Genomic DNA, 24,373 nt, shown 5'->3' with positions numbered 1-24,373 from the left:
CAACATCAAAAGAGCAAACCGATAGGTACTCCTGAGTTCTTACAGATATTGAAAGGAAGGCATTTAAGCCAAGCTTTGCAGGGCTACAGGGAAAAGGCTCCCAGAAAAAGAGCCCTAACTCTTTCCAAAGCCTTAAGCTGACAGCTCCCAATCCAGATCTATGGTCTCAATAGGATAGCTTGATTTAGGAAAGACCCTCATGTTTTATTCATGAACTCTTATTCAACGAAGTCAAGGAACCCATAACCTTTCTCCTGGAAGGATCGCTCAATGCAAAAAAAAAGTTTTTCACATCTTTCTCCATAGTAATCACTCCCTGAATACAATTTCTTTATAAATGTTTATAGGTGTTTGGAGTGTGTGCATCCGCATTTTAACAAGATCATAGAAGGAGCTCCGTATTTCTGATGGGTGCAGCACAGGACCAGTGGTGTCCTGTTTTCATCTTTTGGGGGTCCCATTGCATTCACCAAAGGCCTTTTGAGACCCACGCTTATGAGCTGACAAGAAATTATCATGCAAAATTGTCCATATATCTGACAAAGGCAGGGGAGGCTACAACCCCTGAATGTGCTTGTAGCATGTTACTGGTAGGTCAGGTATGCTTTTCTCCATGTCAGACTCCTTATAGACCTTGCAGTGTCAGAGATCAGTGTTGCCTGGTCATGCTTCTGCAACAGGGCAAGAACATTGTCTCCATGCAAAATAGACCCAGAAATCATCCCTACCTGTCCCTGTATGACCACCCAGATATCTCTGGGTTTGGTGTTTGTTTTATAAAAAAATACAGTGCTTTGCCTTTCTTCCCTCTACAAGTCACTGACAAAACATTGTCCTGAAATCATCTCAGGAGTGGGCTACTTGTTTCAAATTATAGCAAATAACCTTGAAGCATCAGTTGTATGACACTGTCTCTCTGATGTCCTTCTTAATCAGTAATCCTGGTCTAATTTCCATATCCATGATTCCTGAAGTCTTGTAAACAAAAGGTTGAGGGAAGCTCCAGGTTTGTCTTGTTGGGAAGCTGTGCCTGGGCCAGAGAGCAGCACTGTGACTTCTGCAGCAGAGGAACAGCCAGACCGTGTGTACATCAAGCTCCAACAGCCATGAGCCACTGTTAGGCTTTTCCACTGACCTATGATTTCAGTCATTGCAGAACGTCATCTGTGCACCTGTTTTTGCCTATTTGCTCATGCAGAGCTTGGCCAGAGGCACTCTTACATAGTCTGGGATGTGATCTGATTTGTCTTTAAGGTACATTGAGCTTGTAAAGCTCATTTGAGTTTTCCACAGCTTTTGGATGAGATCACAGCACCAGAAACCATTGTTTGCCTTTGTCTAGAAGTCATGAAATAGGGAAGATTTAAATCAATGAGAAGCTGTTAAGCCAGTCACTTTGAAAGATTACTGTTCTTCTGAAGCTCTCCGTGCTTTACCACCAGATTTTTCTTATTGCCCTTTTTCTCTTTCTTAGGAAAAGGTCTGACTCAATGGCAATTTTTATTAGAATCCCTTTTTAAGTTAGTTACACAGAGTATTTGTATTACATCCAACACATAGTTTGTGTTCAAAGTTTCTAAAATACAATCTTGTCTGCTAAAGTAGCAGTTAGAAAACAATGACATTTACATTAGGCGTGCGAGAGATTAGAATGAGCTAATTAAATTGACCTTTAAATCTCTCCACCCTCTTGGAGACTGGGGCTAATCCTCGGCCTCCCACTGTGGAGATAAAAATTCATGCTGTGAACATTTTAAGCAAAGTGGGCAGAGAAGAAGAGCCTCACCAGCAGTTTGTCTTTGAAGAGGGGAGCAATGCTTTGCCAGTTATAAATATAGCTTGCAGTTATGATGTGAGATGGGGGACAAGTTCTTCCTGTACTTCAGTGGCTTTGCTCCATGTGTCGTCTTCACAAAAATAGTTTCAATTAGATAAAATAGCTCCAAACGAGCTTAACTTGTTAGTCTTGGAAATAGTGAAAGCCTCTCTGGAAATCAGCTTAGTTTTTTTGATATCTACTATTGGTATAACTAACATAAGTCATATCATTATTGTTATTTAATTACAGTAGTTTGCTATTTTTAATGACCAATGTGTAAGGTAAAAATTGACTTCCAAAGGATAAAGCATTAGATAGTGTTTTAGCTGGCTTCTAAGGTTGCTTGAGGATGCTTCTTACAAACTATTTGCTGTGATATTTTGTCTTGTATTTTTAAAATGCTAATTATTGCAGAGCCTTATAATTTTAAAAAACCCAACAATTGTATGAATAATGGATAATAAAATAACAGTCAAATTGTCAACAAGCAATTGACATTTCATGTAGTGAAATCTTGCAGAGGATGCAAAATCCGTTCAAATGTTGAAGCAGAATAAAGTCAAAGATTTTGGACAAAACCCACTTTGACCTGGCATTCTGAACCTGTCCAAACAAGATCCTTTTAATATGGCGAGATGAATACTTATATTATTAAAAAAGGAGTGCAGAACTACAGAGATGAGGGCTTTGTTCAGGGAGGTGGTAGCTCTGAGAAGGAACAAGAGGTCAAAGAGGACAAGAATTTAGCACTAGGGGGACTTCAGACTAGGAGTAACTGCACCCTAGGGTGGATAAATTAGAAGGTATAAAAAGAAGTTACAGAAGAGTTCTGACATCTTTTTGACATCTGTTTGTTTTATACCTGAAGCTAATACTATATATTGTTATAATGCTAGTAGTCTTTAAAAAAGAAAGTTGAAATTTGGATGTAGGAAAAAATACTGGAAAAGTGTCCAAGGAATTTAAGGACATAGAGAGTGTCATTTGGGAGTGACAGAGTCTGACCTGCTGCACTTGCAAAGATTAGGGTTAAGAAGTAAGTAGCACATGAGCATCTTTGCAGAAAAAGAATACTAGGTACTTCAGGAAAAAAATAAATATGAATGACCAAAGAAGGAAGTAGTTAAAATTCAAAATGAAACTCACCTTCCAGCAACACAAATGGCTAAATACTAGAAAAACTGTTGTGGTGGATCTTGGTCTTTTGAAGATAGAAAAAATCAGGACTGCCTTTTTGGAACTTACCTAATCCAAAAGCAGAGATTGGAGTTCACTTTAGGAAGTGCTGGGTGAAATTAAATATCTTCTGATGGAGGCAGTTCTGTTGGATTCTAGTTTATGACATTTTGTTAAAATCTCCAGAAGAAGCTCCTGTGAATGTCAAAGGACTGTGGATCAGGTCCTAAAAGCACCTATGGAAAAAAACCCTTTTTCTTTACCTGCTAGATATTTGTTGTAGGAAATAAAGCTCTGTGCAGATTTCGGAGAGTTTGGGAAAGAGGAGAGGGAGTGGGTCCATAGTGAAATTTAAGTACCTTTCAGGTAATCTGCTGAAGAATATGCTGTTCTTGGATGAAATGATAATATGTAATTTAGGTGTGCTGATTAACTTTTTCTCAAGAACTCTCTGGGAAGTTAAGTACTAGCAAATGGCTTTCAGTAATTTATCTTTAAGGCTTTTCTTTTTTTTTACTTTATTATTTTATCAGAAATTGATTCTGTGTACGGGACAAATTCTTTGTGATTTGTAGCTTCTCAGCACTGACAATGAAATTAATATTTCTAGTTGCCTGCTAGTCAGTGCAGTAAGGGTGATTTTTTTTTTTTTATATATATATTCATTTATGTAAGGCACTTAAGCTTCCAGTGACTTGTCAGAGGGAAACTACTTGGGAAAGAGGGGAATATATGGAGAAATTTATCTAGTAGAGGTATCTGTGAGCTTGGCATGTTAAATATGTCTTCAGTTATGTAAGTAATTACACAAGTAATTTAGTGTAGTCTTGGAGTGACCTCATGAAAGTATTCACACTTTAAAAGTACAAAACCTTTTCTTTCTCCTGAGACCAAAAAACCAGCAGGCACAAGATTAAAACTTCACAAATGAGAAGTGAATGGGGAATTGGCAGAACACGCACACTCGGAGCAGGAGACTTGCAGTGAGTTGCTAAGTGAAGCTGTTAAGTGGAACAGGGTATGCGTGGCTGACAGATGTTTTAATTGTGCCAGAGATCCAAGGCACACTGTGGAAGACTTGGAGAAGGCTGGGAAAATCTGAAGGGTACAGGGCAATCTGACCCTTACTTCTTTGAATTTTGAGCTCACTAATGCTATTGTATAAGCAGCTGATTTTTATTAACTTAATGGGGCTAATGCCTCCAACGTTGTACAGCTAGAGACATGCTCTGCTGGCTCCTGGCACAGTAGGGAGGAGCTGTGTCATAGCAGTAAGTGATGGTAAAAGGATTGTCTCAGCATCAAACCTGTGTCTCTTGGACGGTAAGAGCTGGGCATTTTTTGTCTCCATCTGAAGGATATCCTCCCTGTTCTGGCTTTGTGGCTCACAGATCTGTCTGTGCTAAGTGAGGAGTGGCTCATTTCCCATCTGTTCATATCCCACTTAGACTTCCCCTAATTAAAAAGCAGAGCCAGAGGGAATTCAATCTGGTATTTGCCATGATCTCTCTCTCTGTGTCTCTTTCCCCCCTCCTTCAACCCTGTTTATATTTTCCTTTTGGAAAAGGGAGATGCTTATGTTTCATTATTTATTTCCTCCCTAGTCCACTAGAGATGCCTCACTTAAGACAGAGCAATTTCTGCCAGGGACCCCAGTGGGTCTCTCTTAACTGAGTTTCCTGCTGGATTCAAGCAGAGGAAAAGGCCTACAACTGCTCTCTTTAGACAGGTTCAATCAGCTTTGCTTCCAAGGAATTTGTGCACAGATGTCTACAGTGCAACTTATCTTCCTTATTTTTCATACAAGTCATCACTGAAATTTATCCGTGTGTTCTAGCAAAAGCTGTCTGGATCCCAGAAGCTACCATTTATATCTCAAAACTGCATTCAACAGTAAGAGAAGAGTCTATACAATGTGACCAATAGCTGTCTGAAGAACAGGACAGTACAGTTCAAATAAATGTGTATTTTTAGTCAGTCTAATGAGCATGACTGCGTAACTTTATTATTGTCTGCCTTAAGATAAAGTTCTTAAAAACTTGACTTTAAAACTTGCACAAGATAATCCCCGAATAAGTTAAACTTGTTAACTTATCTGGGTATATCTAAAGTCTAACTTAAAAGTGAAATTTGATACCACATGTGGTGTTTCTGATATTTGTTACTAGTTGTAGGTTTTCTAATGTCTGTGCTTCAAAGTGGCTTAAGTGCAAGACCTTCTTGGCCATTTAGTGTCTTAACTTACAAAAAAATTTCTAATTAGGAATCTCGTTAATTCCAAACATGTACTATTAACTTAGTTAATATTAGGTTTTTTTTAATTGTGTTAATGTTTGTAGTGTTAATGTTAGGATTTGGCTCAGTGAGATGCATCAAAAGGGAAAAATTGTAGTGGATTTAAAAAGCCATATAGTTTCCTCTTTGAAGACCCTAAAATCTCCTAGTTTGATCCTTTCAATGAAGCTGTTCCTTGATCTTACTCGTTAATGATGATTTGCCAGTGAAGCCAATTCTTGTTATCTCGCTACTTAAAGATTTGTTATCATCACCAGGCAACAGTAGATGTATTTTACTGAAGACTGATTTCTATCTATAAACAAATACAACTAGTGTAGTTGAAAGACTGTATTTGCAAGGTACCTGGAAGGTTTACTTCAGAAGGAATTTGAACTTTTCTCTATTCACAGAAGGGAGAATTAACCATTGCAAATAAAATCATCTACTGACAAAACTCAACTATGTATTTATCAACACAAGAAAATGGCAAATACTAGTAATCTGCACAATATGATATTATTAGATTTTTTCTGCTTTTTAAATCACACTTATTTAACAAATTTGGGCAAGTATCAAAAGAAAACAGAGAAAATAGTATTATTAAATGTCTTCTATGTTCCACGTGCTTTTAAAGTTAAAAGTAACTACATTCTGTATCTGAGAAGTGCATGGTATTGAGAGAGCTATCACAACAGTGGGGAGTTAGTTTCAAAGACTTTAATTTAATTAAAGGTTTAAGTAGAGATTGTTTTTTATTTATGCATGTTTAATGTTTAAACATTTGCTCTTAATTTATTAGTAGAGTCAAAGTATTGTAGAGGGGGCACTTGTGTTATCTGTGCATGTATGGAAAGATGCTGCTTAGCATAAAGTTGGTCGGTTTATTCTGACAAATTAATATGCATGTGGTAAAATGATAGCTATGTGCATTCTTAATCTTGATATAGATAACTACTAATAAAATAACCATGTACTAAAAAATAAATGCATCACTATTTGGTAACCCATTAAAACATTAAGAAAAAGTGCAGCTAAATAATTATCCAGAGATATTATATTTTCTTGTTAGCAACATTTTTGGTATGATAGTTGTATTTGCAAATTGATTTTCATTATAGTTAGCAATCAGGCAGAATAAATTTTCATTAGGGGAAGAAACAGCTACTGCTGGAAAAACGGAGATCTGTTTAGATGAAGGCAACCTCAGGCCATTTCCTCTTGTCCTTTTGCTTATTACCTGGGAGAAGAGACTGTCTCCCAGGTGGCTGCACCCTCCTTTCAGGCAGTTGTAGAGAGTGATAAGGTCACCTCTGAGCCTCCTGCAGGCTAAACATCCCCAGCTCCCTCAGCTGCTCCTCATCAGACTTGACCTCCAGGCCCTTCCCCAGCTCCATTGCCCTTCTCTGGACATTGTCCAGCACCTCAATGTCCTTTTGGAATTGAGGGGCCCAGAACTGAACCCAGGATGTGAGGTGTGGCCTCACCAGTGCTGAGTACAGGGTTATGGTCACTGCCCTGGTGCTGCTGGCCACACTGTTGCTGATCCAGGCCAGGATGCCATTGGCCTTTTGGCCACCTGGGCACTCTCTGGCTCATGTTCAGCTGCTGTTGACCAGCACCCCCAGGACCTTTTCCTCCGGGCATCTTTCGTGCCGCTCTGCCCCAGCCTGTAGCTGCAGGGGTTGTTGTGACCCAAGGGCAGGAGCAGGCCCAGCACTTGGCCTTGCTGAACCTCAGAGCTCTGGGCTCTGCCCATCAATGCAGCCTGTCCAGATCCCCCTGCAGAGCCTTCAGCAGCCCAGCCCTCCCACCCAGCTCGGTGTGTCTGCAGACTGACTGAGGGTGCCCTGGATCCCCTCATGTGGATCACTGATAAAGATTTTGAGCAGAGCTGGTGCCAGCACTGAGCCCTGGGGAGCTCTGCTGGATGTGATTCCATTCACCAGCACCCTCTGGGCCCGGCCATGCCAACAGTTTCCTGCGCATCCAACAGAGCACCCGGCCAAGCCACCAGCAGCCAGTTCCTGCAGGAGATGCTGTGGGAAACGGTGCCAAAGGCTTTCCTGAGGTCCAGGTAGGCACATCCACGGCCTTTCACCCATCCACTAAGTGGGTCATCTTATCACAGGAAAGGAGATCAGGTCAGTCAAGCAGGACCTGCCTTTCACAAACCTGTGCTGGCAGGGCCTGATCCCCTGCTTGTCCTGCACATATGATAGCACTCAAGAGGATCTGCTCCATGACCTTCCCTGGCACCAAGGTCAGACTGACAGACCCTGGATCTCCCTTCTGGGTCTTCTTATAGATGGGCATCACATTTTCTAGTGTCCAGTCAACTAGCATCTCTTTTATACCAGGTACAACCCAGGCTTGTATTTCACTCAAGTATGAAAACCTTTTCATGAAGGATATTAAAATACACCTTCAGAGTACTTGAAACTTTGAGTTCATGTACTTCACATTTTCCATCTCCTGCTTCAGATGTTCAGTAGCCAACCAGCTACCACCCTCTTTTGCAGCTTTTTATAGCTAAACAACTTAAGTCTCCTGCCAGGTTAATTGCTTTCAAGGTTTATATTATATGGATTACAGTCTGAAGACCAGAGTTCTGTGGGAAAAATACATTCAGAATACTGTGGTTACTGCTTTATTGCAATAGTTAACCTCAGAATAATGTACCCTTTTCTGCTGGGAACAATAACAAGTAATTACTCAGTAGCCTTTATTATTACTGAATTATAGCTGAATAACTTAGCAGTAGGTTAATTCATTACGTACACTAATGGTTACCCATGCATTCACTTCTTCTAAAATTAAAAATAATTATTACATTACATCATATTTTCAGTTTGTGATGAAGGCAACTGAATTTGTACTTTTTTGATTTTAACTTCTATTATCAGCTCTTCATCTGAGCTATGAAATATAGGCCTGGAAACAAAATCAATTTCTGACTGTAGAGCACAAAGGTTTTCTACCACTACCTCCACAATCAATTTGAAAATTAATGGAGTACTGGTATCAAGTGTAGCATTAAGAAAATTTAATCAGTTTATAATACTTGTTTCCTTGAATAGACTTCAGTACATTAAAACTTTTCAGTGATGGAGTGGTGGGAAATCAATTTCAATAATAGACAGAGAAAACTGCTGTAATACTTGAATTCTCTTCTATCTTCAATACCATGTGAGGTGATGGTGTATCAGGACTTATATTTGTTAAAATTGACTGTCCAAAAGCCAGTGTAGAGAAGGAACTGCAGTATCTGCAGTGGTGTCACTGAAGCTCTCTTCTGATTAGTCAAGAAAAAATGTTGATTTATAAACCTTAAAGAAGCACCCACATCCTTTCATTCATTACTGAGTAGAGAGGATAATAGAGAAAGATGTCACTTTTTATCATAGACATCAGTAATTATTCTGGTTCATTGTACAAGCCTAGAAATACATAGAAAGAAGTGCAAAAGATTTATTTCTCCTACATGTCATAATTAAGGTTTTCATTCTAATAAGCCCTCACAGAGCTGTGTGCCTTTGGGTGATTTACTGCTATTCCTGCTAGTCCTGAGTACTTCTGTTGAACGAAGTAACCTTGTGGGAAAACGGTTTTATTTCGTGTTAAATTGATTTCAGAAAGCACCCCACAGTTGGGATAAATTAAATAATGCTTGAAGGCCTATTGAAATCAATGTATCTACAAAATACAGAGACACAATTGTATGTGTTCAAGTGTCTTCTTAAAATGGGGGCTATAGTTACCCTAATTTCTTGGTTGAGGTTATTACTTCATAATAATTACTGACCTTCTGTTGCAGGGGTTGAATCTGCATGTCCAGCTCCTGCTGAAGTCCATAGAGCATGTAAACAGATTTACCAATGGTTAAAACCTCCAAATAAAACATAGGTCCTGCAAAAATAAGATTGTGTGGATTTGGTACCTGAATGTAGTAGATGAAGTGTATTGGTAATTACTCTCTGAGCATCATCGTTCTTCTAGTGCAAATCTGTTTTGTGACTTAGTTCATGGTGCCTTACCACACCACACAAACATTCATTCTGTAACTGTTGGAGCTGAACTTTTGCTGTTTAGGAATCTACAATGTTTGCATTTAGGTATAAAATTTTATTTAAATTATCTTTGAAAATAAAATGGCTTTTCACCTAGCAGGGAGAGCGTTATGCTTTGTGAATGTGGAAAGAAGGGAGGTATATTTCAATTTAACAAGAGCTGTTTGTGCAGCATGATACAATAAGGAAGGATAGCAGGAGCTGGGGTTTTCTGCTAGGAGTAGGGATATACCAGATGGTTACTGCAAATTTGTTTCATAAACATAGAAGTGTTCCAGTAGCCTATCATTACCTTGTTTAACCTTTTCAGAGTATGTCCGTACTTACGAAAATACACAAGGGGTCCAAAACATCATTGTTTTCTCATGGCTGTATTGCTGCTATTACTACTATATATATATATATATATATATATATATATATATATATATTTTTTTTTTTTTTTTTTTTTTTTAGTGCAATTCAAGTATATAACAATTGGCATAAGTTCTTATTGGTAAAGAAGGATATTTCCAGGCAAAAAAGTTGTTATACTTAGTCTGGTTTTTTTCTTGATTTTATTTTTATAAGTGTAAAGAAATTTAACCTAAATACTACTTATTCTCTGAAAAAAAAAAAAGCAGACTTCTCTTGCTTCTGTTGAAGCACCAGTAATTTTAAACTTCGCTATAAAAATAGTCCTTAATCTCTCTTCTAAATGCTATACAGTCATTAACCAATTTTCTCCTCTTGACACAGTATGGAGGTAGGCTTATTCTACGAAAGGAGGTATTGTACAATATTATTTGCTTAACTCTAGCTATGAAATCATTGGAGTAGCTCTGGTACTAGAACTCAGAAATGTAACTGTGATCTTGGTCATGTTCTAGATCACACTGTCTCAAGAGCAAAACCTGCTAATGTTTAAGTGAAACTATAACTATGGATGAATTGTCTCTTTATAATTATTGTGGTGTAATGCAGTGTTCCTTCTGGATTTTTAATTACTCTGTTTTCTTCCCCAAAGCTGATGATATATGTGTACCAATGTCCAATAAATTCTCATTCAATTTTGAGGATGTGTTTTGAACCACTGATGAGCAATACCTTCCTCCTCAAACATGCTTTTCTTAATATTTTTGAAGTGTTTTCTCAAGATAATGTAGTCTGTGAATACATGCTTTTCAGAATTCATCTTGGTGCAGATATATTGAAAAATATTTTAAAATAAGTGTAAATTGTTTTTATGTGCTCTAAATAAAAGTTACATACTTTTGTCTGACTTGATGCTTTTTTTGTTTTAAATCAATTGACAGAATTCATTGACAAGAAGTGCACCCCTTGCCAATGATTCCCAAGCACGCAGTGGTGCCCGCTTTCATACATCTTATGACAAAAGATACATCATCAAAACTATAACAAGTGAAGACGTAGCAGAAATGCACAACATACTCAAGAAGTACCATCAGGTAATAAATTAACTCTGCCAAGGTGTGGGGGTTCTCCTTAACTATCAGAATGCCAATCTTTTTTAGAGGCTTACAAGTTTTAAAGTAATAATTATGGAAGAAGAGTCACTTCAGACTTTTTCCCTTTTGCATCAGCAATTTACTGCATGTCTGTAATTCACAAGGATGGACTTTTCTAAATATCTGCACTAGCGTTTCATAAATAACTGCTTACATGATAGAGGTAACCTGGAGGCTATGATGTGCCCTTTGCCTTACCAAAAAGGTGGCCTTTCTTTTGGCTAGTGGACTCCTGGGCTTGAAGGTATTTTATTCTGGGCTTGCTTGAAGATGTCTGTGTACATGTGTATGAATGCTGCAGGTGACTTTCTCTTTCTAGTCTGGTTTGTGAATGTTCTGTTTCAGAACAGATTTCAAAGACTTTAAGTTGTATTATATAAGAAATTAAAAATTGGATATGATTAGTGTAAAAATCCTACTATTAAAAAAATTGGTTTCGATAATGAGAATTTTCATTCACGACTGTAAAGTTAAAAGTGAACAGCAGAGATCCCTCAAATCAGCCTTGATAGCTGCCATACTGTGCTGGTGCACAGTTTGTGTGGCTGGCACAGAGGGGAGCAGAACCTGGGAATTACAAAAGGCTTTAATAAAATCACTGCTAGTTTTCTCAGCCCTACATCTGTTTGAATAAGTTCTAAAGCTACAAAAGTCAGAAAACCCTCTAAAATTCACCTATAATATGCCACGCAATAGGAAAGGGTTTTTGTCTCTCTTTCCATCTTCCTTCTCCTTTCTGTGGGTTGGAATTCCAGGTAAAGACTTAAGGACATTTGGGGTTAGGCTTTTTTATTGTTGTTTAGGTGGTTTATCTGTTGTTGTGCAATGTTCTTGTTTGTAGTAGGTTTTTTTAATACATTACTTTTGTAAAACCAGCTTTAACTTCTGAGGTGGGAGGCCAAAGCATTCTTTCAGGATACTTGGAACTGAAGGTATTGCCAGCCATCTTTGTAAACCTTAAAGGGAGATCTCTGAAGACCTTCCCAGCCCAGAGTAACTTGGGAAGCCTTCAGGATGTTAGATGTGAACTCTTTTCTCTCTTCCTGTGGTGTTCCTCTGTTTTAAATAACACTTAGGACCGTCATGTGTTTGTTTTAATGTGAATAAATATTACTATCAGAAATATTCTTAAGACATCTCCTAATGACAGTTTTACCAAAGAAAATTTTAAACCTATTTTAAATCTAATTGTATTTTGGGGGTTTTGTGCGAGTTTTCCAACTTACTCTTTTAGTTTTTAACTGAAAGAGTTTGATTTGTGAAGCTTTACAGCAGAATTAAAGTTTTAGTCAGTTTCATATTTAGCATTAGAAACTGGTATTAATGATACAGATTTTGAGACTTAATCCAGCTGAAAAGACATTTTGCTTTTCAAAACAGTAATTTTCAAGCGTATCAATAAAGACAGTGCTAACATTAATGAATTTAATAATTTGGAATCTTTTTCATTAATGCTTTCCAACATCAGGGTTCATATTAGGCTAGGTTACAAGGAATAATGATCTGAAATTTATCTCTACCAGGTACCTAATTTCACTTTATGCTGGTAAATCTTTCATATAAAATAGCTCTTACTCATGCCTCCAAGAGATTCATAAAGATACAACTTGTATTTCTTTTTGTCTCAGAACTTGAAAGCACTGTACAAAACTAAGTACAGAAGCACTCAAGTACAAAGACAGTTTAATAATTGGATTTTTTGTATTTAAATAAATTCATTTCAGTATCTTCAGCAATGTACTGAACAAGATCTAAATTAAATCCACTAGCTCTAATGACAGCTGACACCATGTCCTCTGTGCTGCTGCCAGAAGTTGAATGTTGGGATCACTGGATACAGCAGCTTGTCCTCCCATTTCTCTAGATGTTTTTCAGGCATGCAAAGCTTATCTTCACTTGCTTTTCAAAGTCTAGCAAACCCATTGTCCTGGTGGAAAGGTATTAATTATTCCCTTGACCAAATTGTCCCCCACAGATTGGCCTTAGCCAAATTGGCCCACACAGTTTGACCTTCTGCTAGCAAACAGTGCAGTGCCAGATACTCTGGCACTTGAGCTCATTAATGGTCCCTGCTGTGGTTTTGATTTGGGCCAGCTTATTGTCTCCCAGATAATTCTGGGCAAGAATAAAGGTGTTAATTAAGGTATTCCTACTTAGGAGTTTGAATGTAAACATCCTTTTTTTAGAGGGGGGGTTAATATCTTAGATGTGAGTTATTCCATTCCAGCTGGAACTGATGCCTGAGGACACTCCAAGACCTGTCTATTTCACTGGTGTGGATGTAACTTTATGGTTCTGTAGGATGGCACAGTTGCAGTAACATAAGATGCTGTCCTGGTACTCCTGCAGAAATTTTTGTCAATAAAACAAGTTCTCATGAGTTCAGTTTTATTTTGGCATACTCTTCTGCCAACAGAGGAATTATCAAGCTCCCTCTATTGGTTTTCTTACCTTACTGTCCAATATCTTTCTTGCTTGTACACTAATTGTACACTAGAGTGCCAAATATGGGATTTTTAGGGAGAAGTCTACTTGTTAGCTTTTCTCCAGTTTCAGTTCCCTGATTTTCAGCAGCATTCAGCACATATGTGAAAATCTCTGGCCGAGCTGCGTTTCACGGCCTGAGTGTGGTTGGGAATGGTTTGGAAATTCCAGTGGCACAACCCTGCAGCATACCCTGTGCCAGCCTGCCCTGAGAGCAGAGCTGTATTTGAAGGGTTCAGCCTTCTGAGAAAGGGAGTGTGTACACCCAGTTGGGTAGTACAGGGATCATCCTGGAAAGAACAGCTTTTTTCAGGTGCATGATGTCTTGGGAGGTGATTTGTGTGAATTTTTGGCTTCTTCTCCCTTGTTCCCCCAAAGGAGCTGAAATTAAATCATCTGTCTATTAAGAACTGTGTCTTGTAAACCATTGTCTTGCAACCTCTTTCAGATGCCCAAGAAAGCAGTAATTATCTTCCATTACTTCTCACATAAGTATGAGTGAAATTCATGCCATTTATGACGGAAAATCTTTCAGGTTTTTGTTTTGTTTTTTCCCCTCTGCAAATTCATTCCATGTTCCTTTCCTAGTTTGAAACTTCTTCGAATGAGTTTCATTTAAACCATAACATTTACTCACCTGTTTATTTATTAAGGCTAATAGCACAAAGTTGATAGAATCATTCCAGACCTTGAAAACACCTCTGCCCTTGCTTAGGGACCAAGCAAGCCTTATCAAATATTTTCCAAGACTGCCTGAACTCCTTAATAATAAATACCAGAGGAGACATCTATCTTGAAACAAAGAATGCCAGAGAGGGAACCATCACGAGGCAGAAGTGTGAGACTCCTTTTGTCCTTCATTTACCAAAACAGTTTTGATCTTGGCATTTGCAAAAAATCAGTTGTTTTCTTGCACCTTTTTGAACTACAGAGCTACCAATGAGGCATCTGGGAGTTTGTGTGGTTGGCAGAGAAATGTAGCACAGCAGCTTTTCCCATGAACCTCCAAAATCTGATTGCAAGTATTGGGATTTTTTTTGGGCAGTCACCAAAGGGTTAGATACAGACACGTACACTGCCATTGGCAAGTAGAAATGAAAAGTATTTTTTCAGCTGGACATTATGGACATGTAAAGTTCACAAGCCCATGCAGTTCCATTAGTCCTTCCTCTCTCCATCTGTCTGAAGGTGTCTGTTCTTTGGAGCTCAGAGGAACTGAGGTTTTAATTACACAGTCTGTATATGTAGGAGTTTACAAAAGGAGCAGGAAAAGTTCATAGCCTGTAGACACTTGTAAGTTTAAAAATCCCAAATCTAGATTGGTGTTTTTAAAACATCAAAGATCTGATCAAAGATAAATTCCAAGCCCAGGGCTACATGCTAGAAATGTGTAAATAACTGAAAGTGAACTGGGCTTTGAAGGAGTGTTAGGAGAAGTTATACTAACAGCATATATATGTATATATAGTGATTCCAAATTAAAATTGTTGAATTGTAAATAATCTTGACAATTGTAAATTATACTTGCTATTCAAAATCATGAGTTTTAAAAATAATGAGTTTCCAAAGTCATTTACCCTATGATGCCTTTTTTTTAAGTGACAGTCAGGCCCACAACCTCACACAGATGGTGAACACTTCAGTCTAAACACTGACACGTTCTGTCAACTCATCAGATGAGTCTGACGCTTTTAGTATTGAGCAGAAACGCTAGAGATAATTATTTTCTTTTCCAAAGTTAAAAGAAAAAAAAACTGAGCAAAACAAACCATTAAGCAAACAGGAGGCATTATACTTTTCACCATGTTTAAAGCAGCAAAGCATCCTGTGTTTTATGCCAAGACTATTAAAGACCATCCTGCATAGATCAGCCTTCTATCTACATTTGAAAGCCAAAATGGCCTAGAGCTAGGTTTTGAAGTGTTAGGGTAAATACAAATATATGGCATGCTAGGTTCTGATACTGTGACTAGCCATTCTAGCCAATTTCCAGCTACAGTAATAGTTTTTGGTACCTAATTTGAAATACTGCTTTTTTTCATATTCCTTGATAATTTGCAGTCAGTTTGGACTGCTTGTGTTATTGGTATATTGTCAGTTATGACAAGAACTCTTCTCACCACTCTTCAGTGTTACTCAGCTGAACGTCACTTACTTATCAAATGCAGTAGAACCATTGATATGCTCAAATGGGTCAGACTTTCAAGTGTTAGGAAAACTACTGCTGTATGGGCTCATAGATGTAGTTGGACCATTTAAAATTGTGCAAGTTAATCAAGCATGTTTATATTAAATAGTATTTGAGAGCCAAATCAAATATTAATTGGAAATTCCTCCAAATCTAGTGCAATTGTGTTTTAAACGTAGCCTCCTGACCCCAAGAACACAGACCAGAAAAATGGATTTAAAACCTACTGCTACCTTTGGCTTTGTTAAGGAAGAGTTCGGTATAGTCATCTGTCATAGGTGTGTTGTCAGAATTTCACCCTGTTTTTAAGGAATAGGTAATACCCTGCTTCCTCCTTAAGGAAAAATTTCTATTTCATCATATATTCAAGTTATGTTTATATATTTTTTTATATATTGTCCTGTGCAAAAAGTTTATTAATTTATATAAAATACGTATTGTAGCTATTACTGTATTTGTAGCTATTTTCTAAATTACAAATGTTATTTTCAAGGGCAGAAATGAGTAACAGTTGGGTAAAAATCTGAAGGCAGATTTTATAGTATCTGAAATGTCAGAATCAAAACATTCTGCCCTTTCCAGTGACATTAACTTGCTTTAAATCTCAAATTGGTGCAAAAGAGGAATCCTTTGTTCTTTGAGAACTGATGATGGGCAGGTTAGAAATTTTAAAAAATAAAGCAATTTCAGTGTCTCAGATAAACCAACACCTTTTAAACATTTTCTTTTTCCTTAAAATTACTTCAGAAGGGATGACTTCTCATTGCTGACACCCAAGTAACTTTACTAAAGAAAAGAGAAGCCATCTCAAAGCAGGTGAACAGGAGAGAATTGTTAGCATACAAACCTTCCAGCATAAAGCTCCTAAAAGGGACTTGAGTGCGGGTCCCTTCTAGGTTTTCTGTAGGCAGCTGTCCCTGCTGAAGGCACAGTTCTCTTCCCTGCACAGGTAATTGTATGCAGAACTGACACCTATTGCACTGCCTGTTTGTCTCCCTGGCAACCAGCAGAAATAGTGGATAGTGGTAAAGGAGAAGGGGACTGCCCACTTACCAGACACAGCAAACAGTGGAGTGATGGGGAAGTGAATGGGAAGAAAGGAAAGAATAGAATGAGTAAAAAAGGGGAAATGACAGACACAATAAAAGACAGAAGAAAAGGAGAAAAATACTACCTTAGCTACTGGAGGGAAAAAAACATGAAAGAAACGGGAAAGCAAATTAAAGGGAGGAAAATGCAGGCAATAAGGTGAAAATGGGAGGAATTGCACCAGTGACAGAGTTCAGGGCTACACAGGAATCAAGGAACAGCAGCAGATTGTTGTGTGGAATGTAGGAGAAAAATTTAAATCATAAATAGATAAATACTGAACTACAGAAACATTATAGTAGGCTAAAAACAATTTTGTCAAAGAATTGATGATAACATAGACTGGAGAATAGCCCAGAAAAGAAAGAGGGGACTAGGTGCCTAGGCATTTGCACTGGCGTGGATGGGCTTGTCAAGCTGGTAGGTTGCTGAAGCAGAGCTGCATTAAAGTTTGTATCATCCTCTCTCCACATCAGTACTTGCCCAGGTTATCAGTGGCTTCCTCCCCACCCCCATCGCTGCTTTTGCTGCGTGAGTTTCGTTCGTATGTATCACGAAAAAGGTAAAGTGGCAAAGCAAGACAGTATAATGTAATGTTATTTAAACACAAACGTGAATGAAGAAGAATGTAATGGTGTCCGTGACTCTGTATGTCCTCAGATAGTAAGAGGTGAAGATCTCTGGGAAGTTTGCAAAGAAATGCAGATGAAAAAAGCCTTTTCAGCAGGTCCATGTGAGAATCCAGAGGCAGCACAGAACACAGCTTCTGCCCTATTCTAAGAAAACTGACATGTGAAGCAGCTTTGATCTGAAAAAAATGGAAAGGCAGATAAAGGAGACATGAGATGTATGTGTTCTTATCCAAACAGTCTTTGTTTCACCTGCATCCAACAGTCCCACTATTCCTATAGAAGAGGTGACCCTAAAAATGGGAAACTCACTAGGGTGGTTGCCAGATGGAATTGCTGAGGGCTGATATGCAAAGAGACCACACAGACTAGAATTGTAACCAAAAAAACCACATTGAAAGTCTTCCCTGAAAGATATTTCATAGGTAAATAACTACACAAAATGGCAGAATGTTCTTGGCTGTGCTGGCTCTGTTGAGGCCTGGGTTTCACCAGGCAGGTGTTTTCTGTTGTTTTATATATAAGTTATTGATGTGCACAGCACTTTTCAGAAGAGATCAATCCACACAGTGAGTCAGTTGTAACAATGTGAGGTATGATGTTCCTGGTAACAGATCTGCAGCCTAGATAATCATGTGTGGTGGTAGCATTGAGATTACACTGCACTTAGAAGGAAAAATAACTGGCCATGTCTGAAACAATGTGAAGTGTAAGGCTGTGAATCACAAGGCTTGTATATAAAACCCTGTATATTTATTGATTACTTCTTTAAATGAAATTACTTTCTTACGTGGCTTATTTGAAGAAAACAGCTTTATATGCCTTGAAAATCTGTAACTTTCTGGTGTATGCTGTAATTTGGCTAATTAATCCTTGTAATGTATCACATAAGTACCCAATGCATAATATTCTGTGAAATTATTAAGGTACAGGAAAATGGCAATAAATGGAATATTTATAACTCTGAACAAGTTCTCAGTCTTTTTTGGGGGGAGTGATTCCATGTGGCAATGCTTGTGCACAAAATACAAATGCTTGTACACAAAATTGGTGAAGGTTATTTCTGGCTGAAGACAAGAGGATATAAAAGAACAAGTTGAGCACAAAAATTACTGTCAATGTCTAGTCCTGCACAATGTCCAAAATGGTTTTAAATAATTATGTAACTTGCTATTCAGATTCTTTAGTGGAAGTATCCTGGTGAACGTATAGACTTGTCACATAATTCTGCTTGAATTATCGAGTGCTTGTCTTAATCATGATACCAAAATTTGTGAAAATAATATATAAAGGGATAACAGAGAATGAGCATGTAGTGTATTTCTGAATTAATGTTTGCCAAATAGGGCTGTGAGAAATAGGAATGCTGATTTTTCACATAGAACAAAGATAGATAGAATTCAGGATTTATTCTGCACCGATGTCAAATCATTCTATAGATGATCTCCAAGTGGAAAAGGAGAAATGGTAGAAACAGAAATTTTATTCAGTGTTTTTCCAAAAAGAGCCAAAGTAGTAAAAAGTAAAAATACTACTTTTCCAAAAAGTAGTTTAACTTCTTTGCCAATAAATGGTATGCATTATGTTATCTTTTTATGTATCTGATACCATACTAGCATTGCCATAGGGAAGTAAGAAGTTAATTAGAATGGTAAAGTTTTATTCTTACTAAGGAATCTTGAAGCTGTATTTATACAAAAATAAATGAGAAAATAGGCTCATAAAGAATTTCGTACTAATTTTCAACTTGAAGCATGGCATTCAAGAGAGCTCAGAAATTTCCTTATTTGAAATGTGCTGCACAGCTGATAAAACATGTCAATATGCTGGTATTACTTTACTGTGTTAATAATAATATTGTCCTCGTGCTGTGCACAAACATAAAAATTGTCTGAATTAACAAAAAAAGATGGGGTGTTTATTACAACACTCATTTAAAAAAATTGATTTTGTTGCTGCATATAAAGACTTGTAAATGTATTAGCTGAGTATTACAGTTTTATTTAGCAAGTCTGCTTAGTAGAATTGTTTTAATGTGCTTTTTAGAAAAAATTAAAGGAGCGAAGGTCTTTTTCTTTCACTGAAATTTAGCAGTCCTGTTAAGCATGTACTGGCTTATTTTCTAGGCTCACTTTTTTTCCAGCTGTGAGCGGGAAACTTCAGGAAATCATTCCTAAAAAGCACCTTGAGGTGACTAAATTGCTACTTCCTTTATATCAAGATGGACAAATTGAAAATCTGCCAACCACAGTCACCCGTGCAAGTCCTGCTGGACTCCCACCCAAACAGATGACACGTTTTGCCTCCTCTGTGATGCAGATATGGGGGATTGATAGTTTCAAAGGTAGGAAGTTCTAGACCAACCTTGTAGATGCTGAAAGCAAGTGGCATTCTTCCCTCTTCCCTTTGTCTCCCCATCAGGATAAGAAATACTGTCATAGGAAACACTGAAATAAGTTTAGAGGCTTTTCTTTCAGTTGCAATGGCATGAGTGTCCACAGTCAGCAGCAAATAGGAATCAGCTGTGCAGTACCTGGTCTGCTTTGACAGAGTCTCTTAGAAGTGTGGGAGAGCACAGCCATGTCCCTTTTTATTAAGAGGAGCAATACTAGCAGAGCTTCTCATGTCTTGTGTTGCATGCTGGTAACACTGCCCTTTCAGAAGTCTTTGTTTGCACACTAAGATAATGAAACAACAGTGCTAGCAAATGGCAAACCCTAACTTACAAACAAGACCGAAGCAGCTCTCAGTAGTGGCCTTTTTGTCCTTGTTGCATAGTACAGAGCACTTTGCGAGGGGGTTGTATACTGCTGACCAAGTAATTAATTTTATGATGTTACAGTGGGTGTGGTGCTCATGCTCTGGTAATGGCATTGCCATTTTACATATGGGTACACTTGGGACAGAAAGGTTAAAATGGAGTGTTAGCAGTAGCTAGGGTTGAAGAGATAGCTTAAGTGTCAGTACTGTGGCAGTCCCAGCTGAGAGAAAGGGCGGGGGTTTACTAGTCTGCTACTCAAGATGCTTAGCTGGCATTCCTTTGCATGACACAAACTCTCTGTATGATTTCAGGTAGAGGTTCTGCATCACAGATGCCCATATGGGAAATCTGAACAATAGTATTTATTTTAATTCAAATTCTGTAGTTAACAGCTGTAAGATTAGGAATGGCTGGGTCTATTAAAAACTTGAGTAGCTAGAAATTCTGTGACACTAAATTCTTGTTGGAAGCTAGATTCATTTTCATCTTGTAGAACATAATCATCTTAAAGTAGAAGTCAGTTAATAAATGTTTCTATAGGAACAACCCTTCTTACTTTCTATGAAACTTTAAAAAAGCATTTACCTTTAGAATATATGCCAAGTACTTAACATTTATAAAAAAATAACCAGTGTATTTTTGCTAGTATGGGTTAGAACTTTTATGATTGGATCTTTAATGGAAATGGTGATCAAAATAGGTCGTGTATCCTGTAATGTGTTATAACTCTTTTGTGATACTGTTAACAGCCCTATGACTCTGAAAATCCCCCAAACTGTGAACTTCAACTTAAAACTTCTGTATTTTTTAAATACAGAAATCCTCTCAGGTGCAAACTGATCAATCATTGTGCACTGCTCACGACTGACCTTGCTTTTGTGGCCTTTTACTGCCAAACTTCTGTTTGTGTTTTGAGGCATACAATCATACTCCTTTCCTAAGATTCTGATTTGTATTCACTGAGTCTCTGCAGCACCTTAAGCTAATTTGCCTATTCATAAGCAGTTGGAACGCAAAAGTGCTTTGCTGTGAAGTGGCACAGCTACATCGTGACTTTGTTCTATGCTTCAGGGCTTGAACCTCCAGTACAGCTCCAGGGCAGGCAGAAAGCAGAGTTACAGCCCAAAATGTGCCAGCAAGATTTAACAGGGCTCATGAGTCAGTCAAAATTGGGTTCAATTGACAGTCAACAATTTCTATATTTGTTGTTCATTTCCTTTGTTTCTTGGTGGACAGGATTGTTTTCAGGAGTCTTATATCAGTTTTTATTTTGCCAGTTAAAAGGTCTGTCTGTGATATGTGCAGATTCCAATATAAAGTTTGTGAGAAGAATGCCTTGAAATTGCAGAGGAGCCCAAAAATGCAAAATCTCCAGGGTTTCAAGAGCTTTGTTACAGTATTTGTTACCAAATACTACCTGCATTTGTTAAACAAAAGAAATGGCTTATTCAGTTAACTTGTTTTAAATTCTTCTAAAATCTGTCTTTCTAATAACTGGGTCACCTCAGCACAAAGGAACAGCAGCTTCAGTATGCAATTAATGTTTAAAAGCTGACTGTTTGTTAGATTTCATGTTTCTTTTTTTGGGCCTTGGGTTTTTACATTTTCTCCAGGTTCCTGTTTGAGACTTGGTACTAACTCAAAGAGGAAAGCTGGCTTTCTGGTTTGCATCATTGTGGCTTAACTTTTCCTTGGTTCCACAAAAAACATAAGTGAATGTTTCTGAGTAGGATTTATATAGTATGGGCATTTTTATTCTGGGAATAAAAATTCATCCTTCAATAGTTCTCATCATCAATGTGTGTCTACTTTTTCTGCTTCCTCCAGTGGTCTTTCTAATAGAACAATTGCTTGTAAGGCAAGTGATTAGAAAAAAAAAAAAAAAAGACAGGTTGCAGGTGGCAAATTTTTTCAAGGTTAATAGCCCATTTGGAATATGTGGAATATTTGGAATAGCACATAATGGAATATGTGACCTTAAGGAAATATAAGGATTCATAAATAAAAAAATACAGAGAATTTGCACTTCATTGCTCAGATCTATTGATCCCAAAATGCAACTACCACATAGGAATTAACAGAAAGTTGGTGATAATAAATAATACCTCTTGCTGGTGACAACACCATAAATGTTCATCATCATAAACAAATACTGAGAATGGAAAAACATACAATTTAAATATAGTCTGGGACAACACAGTACGGATTATAGCAGTGTGATGTTCAAAAAAATACTTAGGTTTTGACATAACTGCCACATTCATGCTGTCTGCTTAGGTTTGTTTTTTGTGTTAACATAAAAGTTAAAATGTCTGTCCAGTAGAGTCTCCACTTTCTAGGAGACTGTCTGTGGAAGTCAAGTTAATAATAAGTTAATAAGTTAAGCAGTTCAAGATTTTAATTTTTAAACACTGGCCTAAAAGTAGAATGACTTGCTCATGAGAGGGTTTGTTTTTGCATAATTTTTTGAAGGTTTGTCGCCACACAAATATTCAGGAAAAAAATTATTGTTTCTTGGTATTTTATATCTAAAATCTAAATACATATTTATGTAATATATGTCAATCCTAATTTCTGTTTTTTTTCTTTTCATTTTGCAGTTTATTGTGGAGTGTCATGGGAATACACTTCTTCCCCAGTTTTTGGGCATGTACCGGCTTACTGTTGATGGAGTTGAAATATATATGGTTGTCACAAGAAATGTGTTCAGCCATCGTTTATCTGTTTATAGAAAATATGATTTAAAGGTGAGAAATAACTGCTGATTAAATAGCTGACAGAGTAGCTGAAAATCTTTACTATAAATGTTAGATTATGCTGATGCTTGAATATTGCTCAAAATTTTAATTTAAAATTGTGTTATGCAAGAGCCAGCATAACTTATTTCGTTCTACACCTAGGTTTAGCAAAACTAAAGGGTGGTTTTATAGACATTATAGAAATGTATCTGTTTTGTGCATTTTTAAGTGCAGCAATTTAGCCAGGTATGCTTGCTTAATGTTGCTAGTGGTTAAAGGTAAAACCCTTCACACTAGTACAATAATAATTCTGCTTCTTATAGGTTTTTATCAACATTATGGAAAGCCACAGTTGGTTATGCAGAGGGCATTTATAAAACAACTAAATAGCATCATTTAAACCAACAAATGCTGCTAACCAAGTACATCACTATGGCAAAAGCTTAATAATTTATCCAATATTTTAAAAATAAATCAAGTGAAAAGGAGAAGAGTCTTTGAAAAACCAAAACATCTGCTTTTATCACAATATCTGTTTTAGTTTTGTTTCAGAGGCTTTATCTGCTCATTGTAATTTTGACAGTAGTTAGTATACAAGGCTTACAACAAATACTCAAAATGTAGTCTTAGTCTTTCTACCCAAGGGATGATATTTTAATTTCCTCTGTAAAGTATCCCCTTAGAAACCTACTTCTTTCTAATACATTTAATTTCTATGTGCTGAACCACTAAGTGCATCTGCAAGCTTGTTTTAGGATGTTCATCTATCATTCTGTATTAGGAGATTTGTAATGCTGTGTAGTGCACCATCCTTTCCTACTGTCAAGTCTCCTTAGCAATTGCTTAGATGGTTGACTGAACTTGATTTATAAGAACTGATTTCCAGATTGTCAACAATTTATTTTCTCAAATTCAGTATTATTGGCAGCAGTTGTTACCAGAGAAGGTTTGTTTTTTTAATTTGAGAGAACTGTGATTTAGAGCATCATAATGTACAGATGCATTAAAAAGGGCATGGAAGCACGACAGAAAGAAACCGTAATTATATACACTATGTTCTTAACATTGGTGTCAACAGCTCTTTATGTTATTTACCTCTGTGAATGCTTCTGTAGTCTATTCAGTTTGTCCAGCTGGACAGCATTGCTTTAACTTCTCATGCAATTCAAATTTAACATCAATATCATATTCCTCAAAACAAACTCCTTCACTGAACAGATTTATAGTGACACTGAATTTATTATAAATTACTTGAATTTATTATAAATTACTTTTTCTTTATATTCTTTGCTATGTCATCTGCAGTTGTAGATTCAGAGTCCTTTTTTGTACATTAATATTTTTGACACCAGCTTAGAACTCACTTGGTAGCACAAGTCTCTACCTCTGTAGATACAAGAAAAAAAGGCCACAAATCAGCATAGGATTTCAAGGGTATTTTTTTGGCCATGGATGCATTTTGTTAAAATTATTTCTATGTCATTTTTTTACCAAATGTCAAATTTGACATCCTCCCTAATTTTTACTGTTGTGAATCTTTTTTCTTTTCCTTCAGTTTGGTTTTCAGTTGATCTTTTTTCTGGCCTAATAATCTGTTGGAACACAGAATACAATATAAAAGGTGTCTCCTGAGTAAA

The 24,373-nt window shown here is 37.2% G+C and overlaps 1 protein-coding gene and 1 long non-coding RNA gene across 5 annotated transcripts in view; one reads left to right on the top strand and one right to left on the bottom strand.

Annotated features, from left to right (window-relative positions):
- PIP4K2A (phosphatidylinositol-5-phosphate 4-kinase type 2 alpha) overlaps nt 1–24,373 on the top strand; it is a 108,050-nt gene that overhangs the window by 63,928 nt on the left and 19,749 nt on the right. For all 3 annotated transcript variants that reach the window (XM_068212783.1, XM_068212790.1, XM_068212799.1), the window contains exons 4-5: nt 10,635–10,787; nt 22,599–22,745. In XM_068212783.1, the coding sequence (XP_068068884.1) occupies nt 10,635–10,787; nt 22,599–22,745 (300 nt within the window). The remainder of the gene's footprint in view (nt 1–10,634; nt 10,788–22,598; nt 22,746–24,373) is intronic.
- On the bottom strand, nt 12,731–16,496 carry LOC137487179 (uncharacterized). 2 transcript variants are annotated; one of them, XR_011005839.1, is made up of 2 exons: nt 16,367–16,496; nt 12,731–13,142 (listed from the first exon to the last, which is right to left on the bottom strand). It is a non-coding gene; the product is annotated as an uncharacterized lncRNA (long non-coding RNA). The 2 variants fall into 2 exon arrangements; XR_010993451.1 differs by having other exon boundaries at nt 12,731–12,774; nt 16,367–16,490.

This window comes from Anomalospiza imberbis, chromosome 1 (genome assembly GCF_031753505.1).
Source record: "Anomalospiza imberbis isolate Cuckoo-Finch-1a 21T00152 chromosome 1, ASM3175350v1, whole genome shotgun sequence".
Classification (NCBI taxonomy): domain Eukaryota; kingdom Metazoa; phylum Chordata; class Aves; order Passeriformes; family Viduidae; genus Anomalospiza; species Anomalospiza imberbis.
Note: the sequence above shows the minus strand (reverse complement) of the source record. Positions and strands in the feature narration are given on the sequence as shown.